Raw genomic sequence first — 22,311 nt, 5'->3', positions numbered from 1 at the left:
CTTCTAAAACAAGCTTCAAGGTTGTGTTCCATTTGGAAAAAAAGAATCCCCAAGAATCAGGATTTCCTGCATTTCTGTTCTGAATATAAATTTTACTGGTAATTACTCTGAAGAATCAGACATTTCTGAAAATTAATCCTCCAGAATTTCATAACTTGTGATTATTCTTTGTAATTCAACTTTCTCTTTGGAATATACAAATAATTCCAGCTTCTCACCTAACTGAGATGTTTCAAAGAGAAAAATATTTTTTTGCATATACCAGCAAAGTAAGCTCCACAAAATAGCCCATAAATATTTTATGCATTCTGTTTTCAGAGAAAGATTAGAGCCATGTGTTCTAAATGAGATGTGAAACACGTTTTTGACAATGAAGAGAAAGTAAATTATTTAATGGCTTCTTATCAGTTGACAGTGTATGGAGCTGCATACTGAATGAGACAGCAGCCCTAAAGGAACAGCTATATTGTATGTTCCTGAATGTGCTCTCTTGAAATACAGATTGCAAAAGATTTGGTTTAGTAGAGCTGTTTTGGTATTTCATATTTTATTAGCATTAGCTTTGCAGCCAATAGCATTCCCTACTACTACAAGTTTTATAGATACATAATTAAATCAGGACTCAGATCACATTAGTTCTTTTCTAGTATCTGCTGCAGGTCTGCTCAGAGTCCTGGAAAATAATTTTTTCTCTACCTACATTTTCCCTTCTATAAAATGAAAAAAATAGGTTCTTTTCCCCAAATCACTGGAGGTGGGGGGGGGGGGGGAAGAAAAAAATCCCTAGAATTTCAGCAAATACTAAATTCTAAATTTGTGCTGGATTTTTTTGTTGTTTTGTTTGTTTTTGTCTAGACTATATATAATGACTTAGTTCTGGTCTAGGTATTTAAAACTGGTATTTATCACAAATTTTTTTTTCTTGTTAAGGAAAAACAGTATTTGTTTTGGTTTGTTTTAGTTTGCTCTTAAAGGGCTTCCTGACTGCACAAATATGAGATGTGGGGAGATGAGTTGCTCTCTTCTCCTTGAACAGTCATTGGCACGTGGACAGAGATCTGTGTGATTAATTCCTACGTCTGGTACAACTTAAAAATTCCTTTATGAAAAAAAAAAATATATACATATTTGCTATATATATATAGCAAATACAGCTCCCCAGAACTGCTTTTTGTTAATCCAAATCCCTCCTTCCTCTCAGATTCAATAGAAAGCTATTTTTTTACTCATCAAACTTTGTGTAGTGGTACCTCATGCAGCCAGGCCACTGATCTACCCTTCACTTATGAACACATTTGTGAGCAGCAGTTGTAACTGCAGCAGAGAAGGCTATTTCTTAGACTTCTGAAAATACTTGGTTGTTTTTTATTATTTTAATAACTGTTCCATCAACTACTTAAGGTAGTAAAAAGGTTCTGTGCTTGATATATTAATATCAAATACTTTTCTCTGGGAAATAAATTTACCTCCTTTTGAGAACTCTTACCTTATCACCCAATACAGGTCTGCATTGTTGTACATAGCACAGGAAACAGTGAAGTAAGCCCCATTCTTTGGAATGGTTTAATAGACGAACCAGAATTAATTTCAAAGAGACAAGCAGCAACAATGTGATAATCAGAAACAGGAATAGCCACGAAGAACTGGATTTACAGGATTATAAGGGAGTCTCAATCAGTTTATAATGCTACACACACCTATCGACTGACAGTTTGCTTTTGTAATGGAATCAGTTAAAAATAGGCTTGGGATTTGACTTATTGGAAACCAATGCTGCCACGGAATATTTAGTATAAAATTAATGTTCTTGAGAACTTTTTTAAAATAGTGTCTGGCTGATAAAGATTTAGGTGGATAGTACAGTCTTGTTCCTCTCTGTCCTAGTTTGAAACTAGACACTCTCTAATTAAGCTTGTTTTGATGTAAAGGGAAATATTTGCTTGTCAATATTGCTACATGTCTTAACATGTGAGATGTTAGAACTAAATTGAAGGAAAGGGCAAATTTCTTTAAAAGGCTAGAAGAAATCTGTAATTTTGAACAGATTTTTTCTCCAAGAATGTACAGAATGTGGTTAAATCTTATTAATCTGAAAATCAGCCCCAATTGACTTAGTTAATTCTTTATATGGATGCATGCCATTTGCAGAAACTGAACCAGCTTTGTGCTTCTGCTGCATTTCTTTGTCAAAAGGACCCAAACCTTTTTCTGTGTATGTTACACTTGTTATAACCTTGCCTCATGCTGTATGCTTTGTACAAAACCTGATTGTGTTGGCTTTTTCCATTCTTTGCTTCATTAATGCTCTCCCTTTCCAGATGTTTTAGGTATGTATACAAGCTTGCAAATTACTTTTCCTGCTGTTTTGTGTTCAGTGCTTTATTGTGCCTGACAGAACCACCGTATTTCTCGCATCTGGCTCACTGATAGACAAAAGCCGATCCTGTACTGTGTTGCTAAGTCTTTCTTTTAGAAAACCTTGCTGGTTTTCCTTATTTATTTTCAAGTGATTATAAAAATAAAGTTGACATTGACAAGTAAACACTACAGATTAGGTATCCCATTGTGTATTTCTGAGATGTGTGCAGCTAATCTGTGTGTTCTAACACAGACATGTGACTGTGTTTGTAAAACGTGTCATTGTCTTTATGGTAAATTGATTGCCATCACGTGCCTGGGAGCGTTTATTTCCTTTCCACGTGTGTATATGCAGTAACCTGTCAGGCATTACATGCCTGTTTGCATGTGCAATTGAGCACCTACCTTTGGAAGGCTATCTCTAAAAAGTGTATAGAGCTTCCATTCACATCATTAGGTTGATACCATAAAGTTTTGTCTTCTGAAAATGAAATATAAATGCTCGAAGAGATAGTTGTGGATTAGCTGTGCAAATTTCAGCCTTGTGGGTTTTTTTTCCTTGATATTTGTGTGAGAAGGCAAATGAATGCTTGAAACTATGGTAGCAATTTATTTGTTAAATATATACATATGTATATATATATTTGCATACATACATACTGTATATTATATACATCTATGATATTGCCATGTATTCTCCATGTCTGGTAATTTAATGACAGTTGTGCTACAGGATAAATTTCAAGTAAAGGCTTCCTCAACTATAAATCAAAGATAAATTTAAAAGCGTGCTAGCTAGGCCTCATAAAAATCCTTCATTACTTACAGAGGCCAAGGAAAAGGAAATCAAAATTTGGACTTAACCAAGAGTGCGTTTCCTTCCCAAAGTCACAGAGACCTATTACAGTTCAAAGAAAATAAAGGAGATGTTCAATGTGTTAAGGAAAATCCTGATTGTTCCTTTATAATTTTATGTTCAAGATAGCTGTGACAAATGTCCATAACTCTCACTCTCTAGTGTTAAATATGTCAACCTGGTTAACCTGAACCTGCCTTGAACCAGGATGCAGTAAAATAGCAGCTAAGAGCTTTTGGGGTTTTATGAGGATGTAGCTATACTTCTTTTTGCCCGCAAATGGGGAAAGAGTAGCATGAATTTAGTAAACCTGCTATAATTTATCAGTCTCACATGTCCCAAAATACTCTTTTATCCTGCTGGGACAATCTTGATTTTCTTGACATCTAAGGTCAGAGTTTCCCTAATGAAATTCATCATCCCTAATGAACAGTAGTTGTGTATTAGAAGTTTGTTACTAACTTACCAATATTCTAACTTGCAAATAAGGTTTTGATACAGTACAGGCAAAGCATTTGAATTAAATTTCCTGAGTGTTTTCAAAGGGTATATGGGGGGAAAAAAATCTTGATTTCTGTAAATTCGAAATAACTCTTAGCAACCTGTTCTTATATTTTCTCATTATACTATTTTAGAAATATGTGTGATTGATAATGCATTGAAACAAAACATGTGCTTGAAACAAAGTAGTGTAACAATGTGTTAGAATAATTTCTAAGGTTATAGAGATCTGTGTAATAGACAGGATACTTGGATAGGTGAATAAAATATTTTTAGCTAGTTACATGTTTGTTTGAGAGTACAGTTTGCTTCCCTTAAAGGTATTCATACTGTAGGTTGAATTGATCCAGGTTTTTTATTTCTCCTGGGCTGGTGGAACTGATTAAAGCTGGTGTCTGTGTCCCCATTTTATCCAAGACTAAAAGTTTGCATTATTCAACCAAAACTCAAAGAAGTCTGAGTTCAGTTCTGTTCTCTGCTAAGAAAGGCATGGACTCATCATCCCCATCACCATGACAGGGCTATGATCACCTTTAGGATGGCTGTTGGTTGGTCCTCCTGAGTCTTACGCACTTTGCATAATAATTAAACTTTCCCTGGAGAAGGAACTGGAATCCATGTGTTTTGCCTCCCACTCTGAGCATCAGGCTGCAGAGTCAGTATCTCTCCCACTCAGTGAATACGCAAATGTTTGGTGAGTGGCACACCATCAGCAGGAGGGGTTGAATAGCCAGGGATGGAGTAGTTCCACATCCTGTCTGTGAAAAAGGCTGAACATTTTTATTTATGTTTGTTCTGGGAAAAAAACAACAGACCAAGGGAACACTTGGTGCCTATGTATGGACTAGATCTGTAAAAACCTATAGCACTGCACTGAGTAATGAGGCATGGTGCACAAATACCCAAGTTGTTGCCAGCCTGACATGATTATGTCCATTCTGAACTATGCAGAGACACTTGCTTGATCCTGTGGACAAAATAAATGTTTTACTGCTTCTTTGCTCAGTTTTCCTATTACAATTACTCCTTAACAGAGTGTGAGGGAGCCTGATGATAGGAGCATGGCACCTTCTGAAGCTGCTGTGGTTCTTCATGGCACAGTCATTTCAGTGCACCCTTGTGCAGTGCTCAACCACTTGTGTTACTGCTGCAATCTGCTGCTTTCAATCTTTTCCATTCATAGGCCATTAAAATTTACTTCCAGTTTAAACTTGGCATGAGAAGCATCATTCCATGAATGCTATTGTTTTGCTAGCCCAGAGAAATGAGGCAGGAAGTAGACATTTTTATGTGCCATTTAGTATTTTTAAATGACACTATCTGTTTTATATTTTCACATAATTACAGTGCTGCATTTCAGGAGATGTTAGTCCATTATAAATAGATCTTGGTTTTGTTGAGGTTTCCAAACATGACATTGTTTCTGTCAATACCACTTGGACGTGTGTGTACATTAAAAGCCATCTGAATTCTGCCTAAACTGAGCCTCAGCAGGCAGGAGGAGGAAAACCCTGCATTCCTGCAGCATCTCACCCCACAGCTCCCCTTCAGCAGAGCCCAGACACGAGCTCCAGGCAGAGCAGCAGACATGCTTCTCTCCTTTCTGCCTTATCCCTTGCAGGAGCCCCATCTGTTAGGCATGAGTAACACATGCAGCCACTTTTCCTGGAAAATATTGTCATCCTCCCACTCCCACCCTCCCCTTTTTACGTAACAAGCTAGTGGCTAAGCTATTTGGTGGAGGCCAGGGAAATCTAAGTATATTCACAAAACTACATTTAGGTTAGACATTTGATTAAAACATCTGTAATCCAGGCATCTTTTGACCAGTTGCCTGAGGACTAAGCTAAAGCATTTATTCCCTCTTGCTTATGTTTTTCAAGATTTTTTTCCTTCTTAGCTGGATATACAGGAGCAGAGGCACAAAGCATTCTGCTCCCCCACACTGGGACACCCCACGGTGAGAGGTGGGTCATGCAATCCTGCCTGGAGACTGGGACTGAACCTCCCTGCCTGGGGAAGCACTGGAGACTGTCCAGCCCAAGCCCTCGTTCGCTCCCTGCCTGCCCAGAGCCGCATTGCTGCTCCAGGGGTGGAAAGAGGAGGATGAAAAGAAAGAGACCAAACACTTATATACCTGTGGGGTTTCTTCTTAGCTTGCTCTGCTGTGGTTAAACCCCTTGTAGCTTATTGGATCACCCTGGTAGCGTCTTGGACTCGTTGCTTTGTCTCCAGGGAGCACAGATCCCAGGAGCAGCCCAGGGTAGCCTGCTGTGGCCTGCATTCTGCTTACAGCAGCACCCCATGGAGACACTGGTGATTTTGCACTCAATATGAAGCATGTGTATACACACACATGCTCACAAATGAAAATTTAAAATTTTAATTCTGTCAGTCAAGCTCATGATTTTGTTCTTATTAGAGTTGGTGCAGGCACAGCTCAATAATTATCACTTCCTTTTTTTTTTTCTTTTTAAATTTTCTTGGATTTCAGATATGACCTTTACTCATTTCTAGCAGGTTTTTTTGGTGCAAGACCTTCTTGGTGGTTTTAAGGCACTGGGATAAAAACTACATTTTTTTCCTTCTCCTTTGTTCTGGAAATCCTGAGGTTGCCTTAAACTTCTCATTAATTATAGTCATGGAATTTAGTGGTTAATTATTTTTTAAGTAATTGTGTTGGTATAAAATAATTAACATAAAAAATTATGGCTACTGATAGCTGTTCTCCTTAATTTATATAATTATTTTAAAGCCGTTTGTGTGAGATGTTGCTAATCATTTTGTATTGCATACATTGACAGAGTTGTGTTCTTTGATTCCATCTGTCTGTAATATCAGCAGCCCTGTTTTAAAAAAACATGCTTTGTCTCTGTGTCTGTTGGAGTTGAAATAATAATTTACCTATCTGTTTCAATGAACAAAACAGAGCCACCGATACCATAGACAGGAGCCAAGGTCAAATTTAATAGGCTATAAAAGTCGTACTGTGCTCAGTATGTGAATTTCACTGTCCTTGTGAAGATCAAAATTTCTTTGTTGCCTCTAAGCAGCAGTTTGTGCTTCACTTGGGCCTTTGCAGGCCAGATGCATGTCCATTTTGCATCTCATCCCTCTCATGGAACTGCTATTTCATCAGGGTCTTGCTGAAACAAATTGCTGACGTAGCTGCTGCTCTCAAGCTGAGTCCTGGTGACTCCTGGCTGCTATGGATGAGCCCAGGTTTGCAGGAGGGTTGTGTTTCTCCAGCTGTGTACCACAGAGAATGTTCCTGTTCCATAGCATTACATAAGTGACCCTAAGTTGCACCACAGTTCATCATGTTAGTAGTGAATTGACAGAGTTAAAGTGTTGTTGTATCCTTGCCTGTATTTTACATGAAATTTTTGGAATTCACTTATGAGGTCCAACTGGTGTAAAGAATATTTGTCTGCACCCATAATGGGATAAGTGATTTACTTGTCCTCTCATTGCATTGAATTTCTATTCAAGGCACAGTAGTGATATTGATAATTAATATTTGGAAGTAAGTTTAAATGTGCTGTATTTAAAGTTCTCTGGGAGATATGTACTTACTGTTTCTTAGAGCTGACTCCTTACTGTATGGAATAAATAGTTGAGTGCTCCTGTCATTTAAAATATGTTCACTTTCTGGTTACCAAGGAGACCATATGAAATAGATTGTAAGGGTCACTTTAAAATTTGGTAGCTGATTTCTGGGTTTGAGTGTTGTAGCTGGGCTGTCAGCATTTCATGATGATCATCACAGTAATTCTAATTATTTTTATGCCTCTCATTATGATTGGCAAATAGAATTTATTGGAGTTTAGTATAACTTCACTCTTATGCCTCTCCAGTACCTAAGAAGGGACATTATTATAAATAGATGGTATTCATGGAGGTGGAAACATTGCAAAGCTATTACTATGCTGCTTTGAAGAAACCCTACTGTCACCGTTCTCAGCTCCCTATTTTAACTACCAGTGACATTTGTGTTACTATCCCCACATGACTTTTTGAGTTATTTCCTTACTTTGGGCACATGTTTGAGAGATAATTTGTCTTGAATGTCTCGTTGTGAAGGAACTTTTACAGGTAGAGAATTTGTTTTTTGAGATATTGCTAAAGAAAAATGAAAACCAAAGTAGTAGTAGTGGATAAAGCTTTGTCATCTAAAAAGAGTAAGTAATTGCAACAATCTTGTAAAGTTGGAATTCAAACAAAATTTCAAGCAAAGTGAAAGTTTTTCCAGAAGCTGAAGAAGTACTCTAAGGAACAGGAGATCAGGACCTCTTCAGCTATCCCTGTGGTGTTTTCCCATCCATTCCTGACTGAAAAGGTAGTGGCACATGTATTCATTCACCAGTCATGCAGTGGAGTTCCTTGAACTTTTCTCCTATACTCAAGTTAAGAAAAATAGGTACTGAAATACATTTTAATTGGCAAAAAAGATCTCTCTCCATCTTCAGACTCAAGGGAAACTATTGGTTCATAGGACCATAATTACCTGCAGTTATTGCTGTGGGTGTGTTTCACAATAGAACGTACCCTGAGGTAAACTCTGCCCTGGCAGAGAGCGTTTCAAAAAGTATAGCAGGAAATCTAGTGCACAGAGATGTGTTCTCTACTGGCAGAGTGCTGCAAGCATTGTAGAAAATACTGCTTCCCTAGACAAAATTACAATAAAATGGCATAGAGGCAGATTTTGCTCATTATAAATTGTCTTGAACAAGAGTTTTTGAGCAGTCTGAAATGGTCTTAATACATTAACTAATATTGTTATACTGACTGAAGTGTTGAGCCTGGTTTGAAATTGCAGGAAAGCAATCTAAACTCATCCTCAGAACAGTGTGACAAATTCTCTCTGATATGTTTATTCTAGTTGTCATTTGAATTTAAATTAGGGATAGATTATTGACTATCTTCTACTAAAACTCTGAGACAGTGGTATTCAGTGATTTCAGCAGCATGTCTATGCAACAAAGTTGTAGAAAATAAATTGTGAATGTGGCAAGAACCATCAGAAGTTCTGTCTTAAAAAATGTGGTCCTAATTCAGACTGCAGTGGGACCACATTGCTTTTATTGACCAGCAGCAAACCATGCATCGATGTTTTCCATACCACACTGTGCACATCTCACAGTGTTCACTGCTGTAAAAGACTGATTGTATGTGCTCACCCAAAACTGCAGATAATCACAAACTGTTGGAAGTGATCTCTAATTAATCCAAACCAATGTCCATCTCCTCCAATAATGGATATCATATATAGATTTTCTGATGGCCACTTAGATGTTACTTTGTTTATAAAATGACCATAGCAATCACCTATTGATTTGGAACCAAAATACTAGCTGGGATGCCTTGCTCTCTCTTAGAAATTCTGCAACCTGTAAAAACCTATAGTACCTGATTTATTCAGTTGCTATTCTAAGATAGAAAAAAAATCAATCTCATCATATCTCTTGAAAGAGACCATTTGATGTAGAAAAGTTTCTCTCTAGCCACATCAGATAAGTTGTGTTTTCAAGCAAAAGTTAAGCTTTTGCCAGCATAATAGCTAAAAGGCCGATAATGTAATTTCAAGAAACTCTCTATTAAATTTTTGGTACCTCTTCTTGACCTTTAAGTCTCTGTTGGTTGTCTTCTAATATTTTCTTTGAATGGGCACATATCTAATCTGGTTTTTGCTTCATGAAGCATGCACAACCTTTAAAGGGAAACCTATACGAACTAATCTTGTCTGGCCCAATGACTTACTTTATAGACTTGCATAAATCACCCAGCTTCTCTAATTCCTCTGTGAAATCAGCCAATGGCAAGATCTGAGCAGGAAAATGTGATTTCATTTTAAAGATGATTTTGCTATTATAAGATGTAGTTTTGTTTCATTGGAGAATGAAGACAGATTCTACACCACTTGTGAAAGCGGATGCAGCCCATCTGTCTTGGACAGGTTTGCCCTGGAAAGTAATGCCAATCAGACAGGGGGCTGAGGAGCTGGGAGCATGGCTACCAGAAGAAAAGATTATTTTCCTCTGGGAAAATCATCTTTCCACAACTCCTGGGATTGTTAGGAGAATACCATAGCATTATTTGGATTATTCAGTTATTTTCTCTTATAAAAGTGTTTTACACATAACAGCCAAATTTTTAACATGATACCATACTGTGGCCAGTAGAACAAAACCTGTTTTCCAGAGCTTTGATAAGTTGAAGTAAATGGGAAAACAGTAGTTTCTACTAGTACAGTAATCAGTACTTCCTAATGCCTGTCTCAGGCACTCCAGCTTGAGCAAGGTGGTTACTGGGTGAGGTGGTTTAATGTCTGAGCTGACATTATTTACATGTAGCAGATTTGTGGCGTATTAAAGTTGCCATTTGATGCAGCAAGCATTTGTACCCCTTTTTCTTTTATACATGGTCTGGGGTCATGTAAGATGGTGTTATCAGTATCTCTGCAGCCTGGAATAGCAGGAATTGGAGAGGCAGGCAGTGCCTGCAATGGCAGCAAAGCAGGGGTGAAACGTTCTCATTAATGCTGTATTCATTACCCTGCTGTGCCAGGGATGTGCAGGGATAACAATTCCTGCAACCAGAGAAGGAGCAACACACCAGTCTGCTATACTGTCACATTTCTTAAAGCTAATCACTTCTTAGTATTTTCTCTAATTTTCTACTTTGCAGCTGAAGTTCAAAGTGAAATTGAACGGATTTTTGAATTGGCCAGGACACTGCAGTTGGTAGTGCTTGATGCTGATACCATTAATCACCCAGCTCAACTGAGCAAAACCTCTCTGGCTCCCATTATAGTATACGTAAAGATTTCTTCTCCTAAGGTAAATATTTTAGATACGTTCATGTTCTTTCTGGTTTTTTGGGTTGGTGGTTTTTTTGGGGTTTTTTTGGGCCTTATGCAGATATTCACATATCTTCATTTAGGATCAAAGCTATATTGTTATTGCTTCCCTTTGGATAGTGAACCATTAATAATCAAAAAAATATCTGAGCTCTAGTGTTAACCAAAACCTATTTTGGAAAAGATGCTGTAGTTCCAATGAGATTTTACATTGTAATTCCAGTTTCAGTATCAATTATATAAGTAGTGTTCATGATTTCTTAAATCAAAATAATATGGAAATGAAAGAATGATTTTTACTGAATGAGTATCACACTGATTGCTAAACTTTAACATCTGATAATATACACTTTCACTGTGTGTAAAAAAATGCACAGACCTTGTGAAGAGTCATTTGAAAGAGAAAACTGAATTTGTGGGAAGAGCACTCAGGAAATCAATTTTAAAAAGTCAGCTTAGGAAAAAAACAAAACCAGAAGCAGCAGAAAAAAAGGCAGGAGTGGAACTTTTTAGTGCTTGTAAAGGAAAGGAGATATTTGGATGTAAATGAAAATTACCACATCCTGGATGAGGGAACATGGGAAATGTTCTTGAAGCCATCAAATGAAGAATTTGCTCTGCTCATATGAGCAATTTCAAATGTAAACATTTTAAGTGGTTATATATGTATATTAAGTCTGAGTCTGCTCACTTTTTTTAATGTCTTATTTTTAACAGGTTTTACAGAGGTTGATAAAATCTCGAGGGAAATCTCAGGCCAAACACCTTAATGTTCAGATGGTAGCAGCTGATAAACTGGCACAGTGTCCACCCGTGAGTTACTGTTAATTTATGTCTTGTCTCTGAAAGGTGCCTTTCTTTTCAAGCACGGGATTAATTACATAATTTTCGGGAATGTTTGCCCTCTTCTGGCCATATTTAACTATTGCTTTTTGTAGAACACCTCCTGAGGTCTCAGGGCTCTGCTTTAGGGTGCAGGGGAAAAAGAGTCCTAGTCACAGTTATTAGGATGTGTGCTGGTACAGTCAGTGCTTCAGTAAACTGAGCATTTGCTTTACTTGCTAAGTTTTAGGGGATTATTGGTTGAAAAATGAACCTTCTTAGTGACTGTACTTTGGTAGTTTAGAGCTCCTCTGGGCCATCTGTCAGCATGGCCCACCACTGCTAATGTTCTTGGTCAGGGTTTTGCCAAAGACCTGAGTGGTACTGCATAGCTGACAGCTCTGCAGTTCTTCTTCAGATGTGCGCTGAAGCAAATTCTCTCAATTTCCACCTATAAAGTGCAGGTGATGGCACCCCAACTGTGTTTTAAACCTGGCATGCATTGCTGCCTGCATACTCAGCTGCCAAGAGTATGGGTAAGGAACCAGAAGACAAGAGCACAGTTCAGTTGCAGATATAATTTGCCATAGTTACAGAGCTGAGTGAAGGGAATGTCTTCATCATTTAAGTTCAAGCTTCTCAGTTAAGCAATGCTTAGATGCCCAGGAAGTCACTGAAGAATGGTAGAGACCTGCATAGGCCCTAAAAGCTGCCTTCTGCTCCCTGACCAGGGAGGAAATGGATAAAACTCACCTCCTAACTTTAGGAGACTAAAATTAGACTGTGTGACTAATCTCTTACGTAATATTTGTATGACACTTGGAAACTGAATGATCTGTATTCTTATGGTTGTTAGTTATTGGTCTTAGTTTACCTTAGTTTTCTCTTAGTTATTCAACAAGGGGACTGAATCCCTTTCTTGCCATCCCATTTTTTCAATAGTTAATTGTTCAATATTTATCCCTTCTTTCTGTGTATTTAAGATTTGTTCAAGCTACTTCTTCCCTTGACTGTTTGTGCATTACTATGTGGAAATCACAAGGCCTTGCTTTAGCAAGTGTAATATTAGTGCTAGTTATGATTACCATCTTTTGTATCAACTGCATTCAGAAAATCAAACAAACAAAAAAAAAAGGTAAAACATCTTAATACAAGTACTAAAAATGTGGTCCATTTTTGATTAATGAAAGCATGATAAGTGCCTCTAGCTGATCTCCCTTTACCTGGTCATTATTCTCACTAAAAGCTTTTCTTTATCAGGAAATGTTCGATGTAATTCTTGATGAGAACCAGCTTGAAGATGCCTGTGAGCACCTTGCTGACTATCTGGAAGCCTACTGGAAGGCCACACATCCACCTAGCAGCAATCCTCCTAACCAGCTTCTCACTCGCACACTTGCAACAGCCACTCTTCCTATTAGCCCGGGTCCAAATATTAATTTACAGGTACAGTTTTTATGCCATCTCTTCTTTTTCTTCTGTCATCTTCTTCTCCTTCCAAAGCACAGAGTTAGGCTGATTCTAGAATATGCTGAATATGTTTTCCTGTTGTTGATAGATTGAAAGCTTTTTCAGCAGACATTCACCCATTTTCAGTGTAAAAGGCAAATGCAAGCATGTTACTGTTATTGCTATTGTATTCATAGTAGCATGTGTTCGTGTATTGACTAGGGGGCTGGTTTTGATTCCAAGGACTAAGCTGGCCTGACTTAAAACATATGTTGATGTGAAATGGAATACTTCAGGTTTTATTGTGCTCAGGACACCGCTGTGCCAGTAATATGTGTACCAGCCACAAGCATTTTTATAGCTGGCCATGTGCAATCCAATGAGAGAAATAAAGCTCAACTAAGACTGTGAACGTTCCAGCCTCTGGTACCATCCTGACTGATGGGCACACTATGGCTAATAGGCAAATCCTGGCCCCAGAGGCCCTGCATGACAAACTGGGTTATGTACAGAGCAGATCCACAAATGTTTGAGGGAAATCTGTTCCGAACTTCCCACAGGCTGTAGAGTTGCAGAGGTTGAGGATTACTGGCTATATTAGTAAAGACTCAAGGTCAAAGTGGCCCTTCCAGTGTTTTCTTTGTTCTTTTATTCATTGCCCATTGCTGTGAAAAGTACAGACTTCCTTCAAGCCAAACTTATGTCAAATCCAAGTCCCTCTGCACTGCATGTTGTGCAGAAAGACCTTGAGAGAGGCTCTATGTTCTGAACAGCAAGGACATTCCAGTGAGCTGGCAAAAGCAGGCTTTATTCCTGCCTCTGCATTGATGTGCCTGTTGATATGGGCATGTCATGTCCCCTCTCTTCTCCTTTGACTTTTGGTTTGTATAATTTTATTGAGGTGTTCAGCATAAGGAGATGCTTTCTTTTGGATATATGTTGCATGATGTGAAACGAAGTGTTTAAACTACTTCACTACTTCATTATAAGTAGTGAGTGACTCCTTGAGGCTGAGAAGTACACAGAGGGGGATAAAATAGATCTGTCCCAGATCAAATAAAGGCTTACTACATCTAAATTTCTACCTAAATTCAATATATGCCCATAAATTACATACATATGCAAGTTACAATTCATAACTTTGGCTAAGAAAAACAACTCCTTTTAGAAAATCAAAGGAAAAAATGTATCTGCACCCAAGTTAAAATGCAGAGAGTTGTGCTCTTTTTTTATGCTTTTGCAAAACAAGTTTTTGTGTAAAATAATTTATATCTCATTAGAAAACCACAGACTTGACAGGTTCGTTCTTTAACGAGAAAAAATTCTTTAGCCATCTTGAAGTGTATCTCCTTCTCTTGCTTTCAGGTACAGTTGCAGAAGAGATTGTAAGCTATAGCTCATTTCTGCCTTTCTTTCTGTCCTCAGAGCTGAAACACCTTGAAAAAATTGTGAGCTGGAAGAATTTCTGAGTATGAAATTCAGTATTGTTGTGTGCAGCCTTGCTAGATAAACTTTCTTTGCTTTGTAAACTTCTAAATTATTTTGCTCAAGTTTTTTATGCTTTTTGAGTGTGGATTTATAGCTCACATACTCATTATATTAACCACGTTCTCTGGAGGAACTATGCAGAGTTTTAATAACACTTTTCTGAATGCTGTGCTGTCTCCTTACAAACTAACAGATTTTTATTTTAAGGACTAAAAATGAGGGTGTATTTGCAGTTTCAAAGTTTGTTTGTAGGTCTACTAATACAGAAGTGTGAATCAGCAGGGGTCCCTTATGGAACATAAAACTTTTCCATTCCTTTGGTTTAATTTTCCTATGATACATCTTCAGCTGACATCTCAAACCTGAGCTTGTCATTGCCTTGACACAGAGTGGGTCTATTTTTTAATGATGATTGCTGAACCCATTCTTTCAGTGGTGTTAAGACCCTCTATTTAGAGAATTTAAAGTCTATGCCTGTGCTGTTTTTCTGGACTGCTCTACAGGGAAAAGCCACCAGTTGTTTGGTCTGGGGGAGCCACGTCCGCACTGCAGAGCATTGGAATCATCCTCCCCTGGGGCCAATGTAGTTCCCTTTTGCCATGAAACATATTTTGGGTTTGTGGTTTTTAAGTCCCCAGTGTACATTGTAAGGAGGGATTTGTATTGCCAGCTGCCAGAGTAGCATTTTTACAGCGTGAAGCTGCCTGTGTGCATTGCATGGCACAAGGTGCCTGAAGGCGTGAGGTGTCCTGGGACGGTTTGAAATTAAATAGGTAAAGACCTTGTGTCTGTCTGAGGGAGAGCCTCGGAACAAATTTGTGTGGAAATAGTTGGCTAACTCCAAAAGGACTGGAGCAACCTCACACACATATGGTGCAAGTGATCAGGGACCACTGGAAATAAGGAGCAAGGCAAATCCACTCAGTGGACAAAGGCTTCTCTGTCCTCTTTCAACACTGTAAAAACTTCTTTCCAATAACTCCTACTTCTTTGAAAGAACAAACTGAGTACTGAAATGGGATTATCTCAAACTTTTTCTATTTTAGACAAAGAAAAACCCTTATGAAATCTGGCCATAAAATTCCTGCACTGAAGAATCTATTCCAAATCAGAGCTCGAATTTGGTTATGGACCAAAAAGCTGGACTCTAATCTAGGTTCAGGCATTACCTGTTCAATGTCGCTGTAATATTTAATGGAAGTTACTGTCAATGAATTTGGCCTAACACTAGTCTGAAATTGCAGGTATTGGTTCTAAATTTATTCATTGTGTTTCTTCACATGTGCTCATTATAGCACAGAAGATGCATCTGAGCTTGTAAGAGCAGCAGTGTTTCCAATGCAGGTTCAAATTTTAAATTTTTTCTCAAACCACAGCAGTGACAGATTTTATTAGTCATCATTATGTATAGGGACTTGTATTTGACCACATGAGAACTATAGGGTTTCACGTGTATAACTATGTTTATGTGCCTTAAAACCAGTCATGGTGATGAACTGATGAAAGTTGTGTTTACACGTGCAAAGGCATGTTTCTGCTTTGGACTCTTTTGCTTTTTTCTTAATTTCATTTACAATTCACCTCTGTTGAGTCATTCCATTTCACCTTGAACAGATCTATTCATGTTTACAATTATATTCCTTTCTGGCAAATCAGAATCATCTTGAGAATCACAAAAGCAAGAACAAATAAGAAACTCAACTGCTATTCCTGTTACCTTGTTCTCATCTATGCCGATTGTTTCAAATTAGAAACCCAGTTTGTCTCTCAGATGTTTACATTATAAAATGTAGTCTCAGAAAATTAAAATTTGTCAAATTTACCCAATTGCTGATTTGAAATAAGCTGCTTTTTATAAGTTTCCGATTAAAAACAGATTATTTTCCTTTCCAATTTCCTGTAATTTTACTTTTTGGGTTGCTAGGAAACCCACCTGCCAGGATCTGTGTCTGAAGGACAAAATTTTCTCCTTCCCCTAGCTCTTTTCCACAAAATAGAAAGACAGAAAGAAGATATGTCCATGAACTGCCCTGGGGGCAATCCTTATTTTTAGACAATTCTGAACATAGAAGGGCAAGCTTAAGACTAACTTAGGTATGAGAACAGTCTTACAAACAAATGCCTGTATAACTCTGGTAAAATCTATATTAATTTTGTGGCAGCAGAGATGATTTTGTCTTGACATTCTTCATCTGATGTGAGAAGCATAATTCAATTTCAATATTACTATTAAAACTTTTGCAATTAAGCCTGAAAAGTCCTTAGCTGCGGTTTGGCAATAAAAGCAGGTTAATGTAATGACACACCCAAATGAGGTAAATAATGCCACTTGTTCATTTTGCAGTGATTTCAAAGCATTAATGCGGGTGAAGAGTAGGTTTATTGCCTGGTAATTTTTATTTCAGTCTTTTAATAGCAGTGGTGTGTTAGGAAATTTTGTATGTGATAGTACCACTCTCCTCCTGCTTTTCTTGGCAGTGGACTGTATTCTCGAGCTCTTAAAATTATGAGGTCAATGCTTAATTTTTCATAACCAAGAAGAAATCAAATTATTGCTGAGAAAACAGAAGGTCAGTGATACTATTAGTATCATAATACAAACTTTATTCATACCCGATTCAATTGCATTTTTTTTCCTTAAAAAAAAACTTATTCCATAAGAGCCAAGGTTTTGTACTTTGGTTCTTTGCTGGAATCCACCTCCTCAGTCCTCTAAAATCACTTTCCCATAGCAGCTGTTTCCAGACACACATCTGTAAACTCTCAAATGATATATGCCCTATCCTGGCATGATATCTCCTCTCAATTTTTCTGTGGTTTGTCCTGTTTCTGCATGCTCTCTTTTTCTTTGGAGGGTGGTGACAATTACTGCTAACTGGAGTAGTCAGAAACATCACAAGAAATGAGAAAGTGCCACAGAATAACCCAAGTGTCACCGTAAATTCTAATGAGAGTAAAAAGAATTGTTTGTATTATAATACTGAATTTTCAGTAAAAGTGGAATACTAACGGTTTCTTTCCTAGTTTAGATTCAAAGTGGATTTGTTTGTACTTTAAATTTTATTGGTTTCATGGTACTTTCTAGTTGAATTTGATATTGGGGGAAACTTTCCAATGTGTACCTCATGACCTTACTGCTGCTTCTGGTAGCAGGGATCTCAAGGAGACCAGAGGAATGACCATTCGGTCCCTGAGCGCAGCGGTTCCCACACTGAAGAGGAAGCAAGGGTCGAACCCATCAAGAAATCCCAGCACCGCTCTTCCTCCAGCCAGCACCACAACCATCGCAGTGGTGTCAGAGGCCTTCACAGGCAAGAAACTTTTGACTCAGAAACACAAGACAGCAGAGATTCAGCTTACGTAGAGCCAAAGGAGGACTACTCACATGAGCATGGTGACCACTATGATTCTCACAGGGATCATAATCACAGAGACGAGTCCCATGGGATCAGTGAACACAGACACAGAGAGTCCCGGCATCGCTCAAAGGAGAGGGACCGCGAGCAGGACCACAATGAATGCAACAAACAGCGCAGTCGTCATAAATCAAGGGACCAATATTGTGACAAGGATGGGGAAGCGATATCGAAAAAACGTAACGATGCAGGAGAGTGGAACAGGGATGTTTACATCCGTCAGTAACTTTTGCCTCTGGCCGTCTTGTGTTTCTTTGAAGTCTTGTAACAATGCCCCTTGAAAATATCTTGGGTTCTTCTTTGCAGAACATATGGTATCCTTCTGTATGCTGATTTGTATTGCTGTTGCTTGCATAGCAATAGCATGAAATAGAATATTCATATACTTATTTTTTTGGTTAGTGCTATATGAATTAGTGTAGTACAACTGAAGAGTTTCTGATGTTGTACTATGACATTTTTCAAGCTGTTTTTGGTAGCTGCCACTTGAACAATATCTGTTGCCATCAAGGTGTTGTTAGTGTTTTTTAAAAAAAAGATACATTTGATGTTTAATAACTTCCCATGTATTCAGCAAGCCAGGATCAGCACATAAAAAAATCTAAAACTTTTTGTCTGCTCTGATTTTTAATTTGTATGCACTTGATTTGCATATTGATTTAAGCACCACTCTGTTGCTTGTACCTCTGGTGGTCTCCGTATGAAGACAGAATTCAGTCTTGCCTTACACACAGGGGATCATGGAGTCAAAATCTATTTTCTATGTACTGGTACTGTGTACTGTATATACAGTTTATAAATGTTATTTCTGCAGACACCTTCTTACTATATAAGTTTGATCACACTGTTTTAGAGTCCTAATGCCAAGTCAGCAGATTTGCTTTTGAATTACTGGCAACTGGAACTAGCCTCACTTAGGAAATCTGTAACAGTGTTCAATCTAAATACTTTTTCTTCTGTAGCAGAAAGCTTATACTTATTGTAAATATGGATGAGTGCTTGAGATAAAGGGTGTAACTCTTATACCTTACGCTGTCCTTGCAAACCAAATTTTGCATTTTAAAGTTACAGTAAAGATAATGAACTTACCACTATAAATTATTATTCTCTGTTCAGGTCACAATATTGCAATGGGCACAGCTTAATTTTTGTTCTACTGTCAGTAAACAGAGCACACATGTTGGAGGTGTGTATGTGAGTGGGTGGGTGGTGGATTGATGTTCGTGTGTATGTGCACGTTAGGCAGCAACCTGTGAGAATCTACTGAAGAAAACAAAGGTTACTCAAAAGCCCAAAAAGTCTATTTCTACATTATGTCTCTTAATTTAAAAAATCCAAATTGCATTCAGGGAATATGAGGGAATTTACTGACCCAGGTAATTGGGAAAGCATAAATCTGCTGGCTCTTTGTTGAGACTTCAGGAGAGTAAAAACAGGCAAATGTTACTTTGAGTTTCACTGGAAATGTAAAATCTTTGTGTTTTAGAGTATTTGTTTTAGTAAGAAAAGTTTACACAGCTTGTGGAGAGTTATTTTGTTGGAAAATAAATTTTTGTAGCTTCTCCACTTTTTCTACACTTGCCAATTCTCTGCATTCCCACTCTGCAGCCGGCTCACTGCTTTTCCTTCACCAAAGCTGTTGTGCTGCTAATGAGAGCATAGAAAAATGACTGTGACTCTGTTAGGAGCTTTCTAGAGAAAATGCATTGAAATCAAAGGGAGTGAACACAGTTTGTTTTGCACTGAACACCTGTTGCACTGGTAAGTGGGGGGAAATTCTCTTAATATTTTTGACTCCAGGTTCCATACCCTTGCCTAGTGTAAAAGCTGTTCTGCATCACTTGTAGTCTTTGTAGTACTTGTATTAATGAAATACTTTTTGTATTTCCCTGTAAATAGCACATTATATAAAGACTGTAGTGTGATAATAATTAGTTTAGCTGGAAGTTCTTTTTATTTATTATTTCAATTCTGGGAATATCAGCATTGCCTGATTTTGAATATCATTTTAGTGAAATGGATAAGATATATGGCAGGTGCATGCTTTCTCCAGTCTCCTAGCCCAGCATCCAAGAAACTTGCTTAAACATTCTCTGCCCTTCCTCTCCTACCCCTCTCCCTGATGCTTTAAAAGCATTTTTACAACAACTAAGAGTGGGAAATTCTGCTGTCAGTTATCTGGCCATTCCTCCCAGTGCTGCTGACTGTTGTGGTTATTCAAGGGTAGGTTTTGGATCAAAGCATGAACTGTGGGGAACACAAAAAAAGGTTATTTTTCTAGAAATAAAATTCTCATCATTTTCTAAACATCACTAAATGGCTTTGTAGAGAAAGGCAGAATAGGTAAGTAGATCTGTTGTATTACTAAATGGATATAGAAGAGTACATAAACTGGTTTTTGATACTAGAGAATTTTCAGGGTATCTGTAAAAAATTACATTAAAAGACTGTTGCTTAAATCATATCAGATCACATGTAAGTGAGAAGAAAATTATCTTGTCTTGCTCTGTATAGCCTGGCTGTAGCTAATTTACCAGGTGCAGTAAATGGTGTTGCTCCCTGCAATTCATGACAACTATGTCATCTAAGAAGTGATTCCACTTCAATGCTTTGAATATTTTGTTCTGTTTTTTGTTGGGTTTTTGGTTGGGTGTGGGTTTTTTTTTTGCTTTGTTTGTTTGTTTGTTCGTTTTTTACTTTTGCTCCAGAGAGTGTTTATTTTTCAGCTTTCTTAAAGTATTTTTTAAGGAATGTTTGGCCGAATTTCAAAGCACTGAGTAGTATATGAAAACTATGGCATAGGCAGTTGTATATAGACAAATAAATGAGAAAATAAAGAGCACAGTCCTAGCCCTAGTATTTAAGTATGGCCTATATATTGATTCATGGAGTACAAACATGAAAAAAAAAAGACAAATCCAACTGGTCATAGAATTGTGTTTTATATAGTGCTGCTATTTATGTATAGACAACATACAAACAAACACATGTATTTCTTAGGCAGACTCACTGAATAGGTTTTACTAGCTGAGATACTTTTTTTCAGTTTCTGTTTTAAGAGTGACAAATCATTTGTAATGTGAGCTTGTATTACATATATTGCACAATACCACCTGCCTGCTGAGCACTACTTTGAAAAGCACTTTAACGGAGTTATGTCAATAAGAAGCTTTAAAAATACTCCAAATGGAGGACATATCAAAGATTATTGTGATGAAATGTCTTTGCAAAGTTTTGCCATTAGAAGGTTTAATATTGGTTGCATTAGGATACTAATGAGTTCATACTTCTGTACCTGGTTTCAGGGGTTTTGAATCTGAGAAATGGTAGAGGACCCAGTGAGCTCCAGAGTCTTATGGATGTGTGGTACAAAACAACCTGTAAAATTTCCATTCAAAAGAACTAAAAAGTTCATTCAAATTTCTGTTCAGATGAACTAAAACCAGTGAAACAGAAGGAAAGGGAGGAAGATAAAATAGTTAAGTGATATGTAAGTCTGGGCAGCTCAAATCTATATTTTTCTAAAGAATTTCAGTACATGGAAGGAACGGGATGCATTTCAAAATCTGCATGTGTATGTTAGATGTTAACCTTATTTTAATGTGTTTTTTCAAGTGACTAAACATCAGTGCTGAGTAGCTTTAGTCTATTACTAAGTTGTCTAGAGTCACACAAAAGTAATGGAAGAATGAATTCTCTTCCAGAGGGACTGGAAGGAGGTGACAGTAAAAGTCTCCAGACCTGCTAAGGGACAGGAGAGTGGGGAGGAATAAGCAAACAGGTTTGTGCACAAAGGCAGCATCAGTATGAGTTATATGCTGAAATTACTATTTTTACTAAATTGATCTATAAATTACTGCCTAGAATTTAAAGAATTCTTCTAGAATGCCCATGAATTCAAGGCTCTGGACCTATTTAATGAAGATCAGTTTTAAAGCCACAAAGAATTTCAGTGGAGCTCCTTTTTTCACAGCAATCTGTATACTCTTAGCCTATAGCCCTTATTATAAATGGAGGATAGGAAAATGAAATTCCACTCACTGAACCCTGAATAAGGGGAGAGGCCCATTTTTACTTCTTCCTGCATACCAGGTTACTCACCCTGTACAGGCAGTTCCTGCCTAGATCTAATACACTGCCCCTTAATACTTTGTCTTTTATGAACCTGTTAGCAATTACCATTTTTAAGCTCTCTTGGTTTGTAAAGTCATGCTTACATTCTGGGACACCTGCAAAGGTTTTCATGGCGTCCATTATCATTCCCTCAGCTGGAAAGAAATGAGTGGTCTGACTGCTTTTAATCAATGGATGTACAAAGGAAAAGAGCTGGTGTAAACCACCTCCTGTGTTTGTTAGTTACTAAAGCCTCTTCAAAATGTATTTTGATTTGCGGTTACATATGACTTCTGATTACTTTAAAACATCAGGCCGAAAGCTGTTTTCCAAATATTTTTTACTTTAATTCTAGTCCATCCATAAAAATCGAGCACATTTAAAAAAACTTTATTACAAAGTTTAAACAGAGAAATTTATTTCTCAGAGTGTAATATAACATTTCTAGT

General features: G+C 37.6%; 1 protein-coding gene across 4 annotated transcripts in view; it reads left to right on the top strand.

Moving 5' to 3' along the window:
• CACNB2 (calcium voltage-gated channel auxiliary subunit beta 2) overlaps positions 1–19,315 on the top strand; it is a 103,338-nt gene extending 84,023 nt beyond the window's left edge. For 2 of the 4 annotated variants that reach the window (XM_053956810.1, XM_053956658.1), the window contains exons 10-13: positions 10,403–10,554; positions 11,292–11,387; positions 12,657–12,842; positions 17,484–19,315. In XM_053956810.1, coding sequence (XP_053812785.1) covers positions 10,403–10,554; positions 11,292–11,387; positions 12,657–12,842; positions 17,484–17,975 — 926 coding nt within the window. In that variant the 3' untranslated portion in view covers positions 17,976–19,315. Of the gene's footprint in view, positions 1–10,402; positions 10,555–11,291; positions 11,388–12,656; positions 12,843–14,270; positions 14,315–17,483 lie in introns of all 4 variants that reach the window. The other 2 variants (XM_053956888.1, XM_053956733.1) reach the window with 2 other exon arrangements.
• The last annotated feature ends 2,996 nt before the right edge of the window (positions 19,316–22,311 follow it).

Source organism: Vidua chalybeata, chromosome 1 (assembly GCF_026979565.1).
Source record: "Vidua chalybeata isolate OUT-0048 chromosome 1, bVidCha1 merged haplotype, whole genome shotgun sequence".
Classification (NCBI taxonomy): Eukaryota; Metazoa; Chordata; class Aves; order Passeriformes; family Viduidae; genus Vidua; species Vidua chalybeata.
Note: the sequence above shows the minus strand (reverse complement) of the source record. Positions and strands in the feature narration are given on the sequence as shown.